The sequence below is a fragment of the Salvelinus sp. IW2-2015 genome, linkage group LG5 (assembly GCF_002910315.2).
Source record: "Salvelinus sp. IW2-2015 linkage group LG5, ASM291031v2, whole genome shotgun sequence".
Classification (NCBI taxonomy): Eukaryota; Metazoa; Chordata; class Actinopteri; order Salmoniformes; family Salmonidae; genus Salvelinus; species Salvelinus sp. IW2-2015.
The window spans coordinates 9,676,784-9,678,023 of NC_036844.1; the positions used below are offsets into that span (position 1 = coordinate 9,676,784).

A 1,240-nucleotide genomic window follows, 5' to 3' on the forward strand; every position below is an offset into this window, starting at 1 on the left:
ACACACACACACTCAGACAGACACACACTCAGACAGACACACTCGAGTTGAATGTGATCTATTCCTGTGCAGGGCAATACCAGTTACTCTAACACTGCAGGACCCTCACTACCCTGATGTAGACCTGGGAACACTGGAGCTGACCGTCACCTTAAGGCCTAAAGACGGCTCCATAGATGAGCCGCACAGAGATGCCACTGTAAGTGTTAAACCACCACTTACCCACTGACAACACTTATCACAATAGGAGAACTATAGGGAGTGCAGGGTTTTGCTCCAGCCCGGCACTAACACGTTTCATTTTTGATGAGATGCACGGTAAGGGAACCAGATCACTGCAGTCCCGGAAAAACAACAGGGTGGTTGCAGGTTTCTGTTCCAGCCCAGCGCTAAACACGTTTAGCTCTGAAGAAATGTAAGGCAGCCAGTAGCTATAGTGTATTGAGGGTCTAGTGGTGCTGAGTCTGTGAACTGTTTGCGTCCAACAGACGAATGCGGTGGTAAAGGAGCATCGTTGGAAGCCTTGTGTGAACAAAGTGAGTCTATTGGTAGTTAGCCCGTTAGCCTCCTGTAGCATATTCCATACCTGCCAACTCCAATTAGTCTCTTTAGCCTGATGTAGCCTGGCTTAATATCCCTACATGCCCTCTCTCCATCTCCCTGACACTCTTTCACACAGATTTAATATCCATCAGGGGAATTTATTGGGTTCTTACCCCTTGATTAGTTTTAATTAAAGCCTTAATTACAGCAGCATCTTAGACTGTATTTTCTTTGCGTCTGTATCTGGAGCAGTGTGGAACTGGAAGCGGGAATTTGGAACACTCTGTTATTTTGTGTTCTACATCGGAGGGGGATGAGGCATCTGCGGTGCCAGGATGTAAAATGAATCCCGTCAATGTATTATTCATGATCTACTGGGTTAATTAGACATGGACCCAATGGCTACACTAAAAATGAGAGACAAGGAAGAAAACAAAGTTGCTTCAACGTACAAGGCAACCAGCTGCAATAGGATTGTGATTTTTCTCAACAAAATGTTTGTGTGTGAAATTTCGGTTGAACAAATTCACAATCCTATCGCAACTGGTTACCTCACAATTGTATGTGGAAACATCTCTCTTTTTTTTTTTTTTTTTTACAGTGTACACTACCTGGCCTTTCAAGTATGACCCTCTTCCACTCTGGGAGACATTGTGGGGCAGGGAAAGAGAAAAAGGGGATGGAGATAGAGAGAGGG

The 1,240-nt window shown here is 44.8% G+C and overlaps 1 protein-coding gene across 1 annotated transcript in view; it reads left to right on the forward strand.

The window, feature by feature from the left end:
- Positions 1 to 1,240, forward strand: part of LOC111964485 (multiple C2 and transmembrane domain-containing protein 1) — a 65,820-nt gene that overhangs the window by 39,119 nt on the left and 25,461 nt on the right. Inside the window, 1 exon segment of the mRNA XM_070443545.1 lies at positions 9 to 199. Within this exon segment, the coding sequence (XP_070299646.1) occupies positions 9 to 199 (191 nt within the window).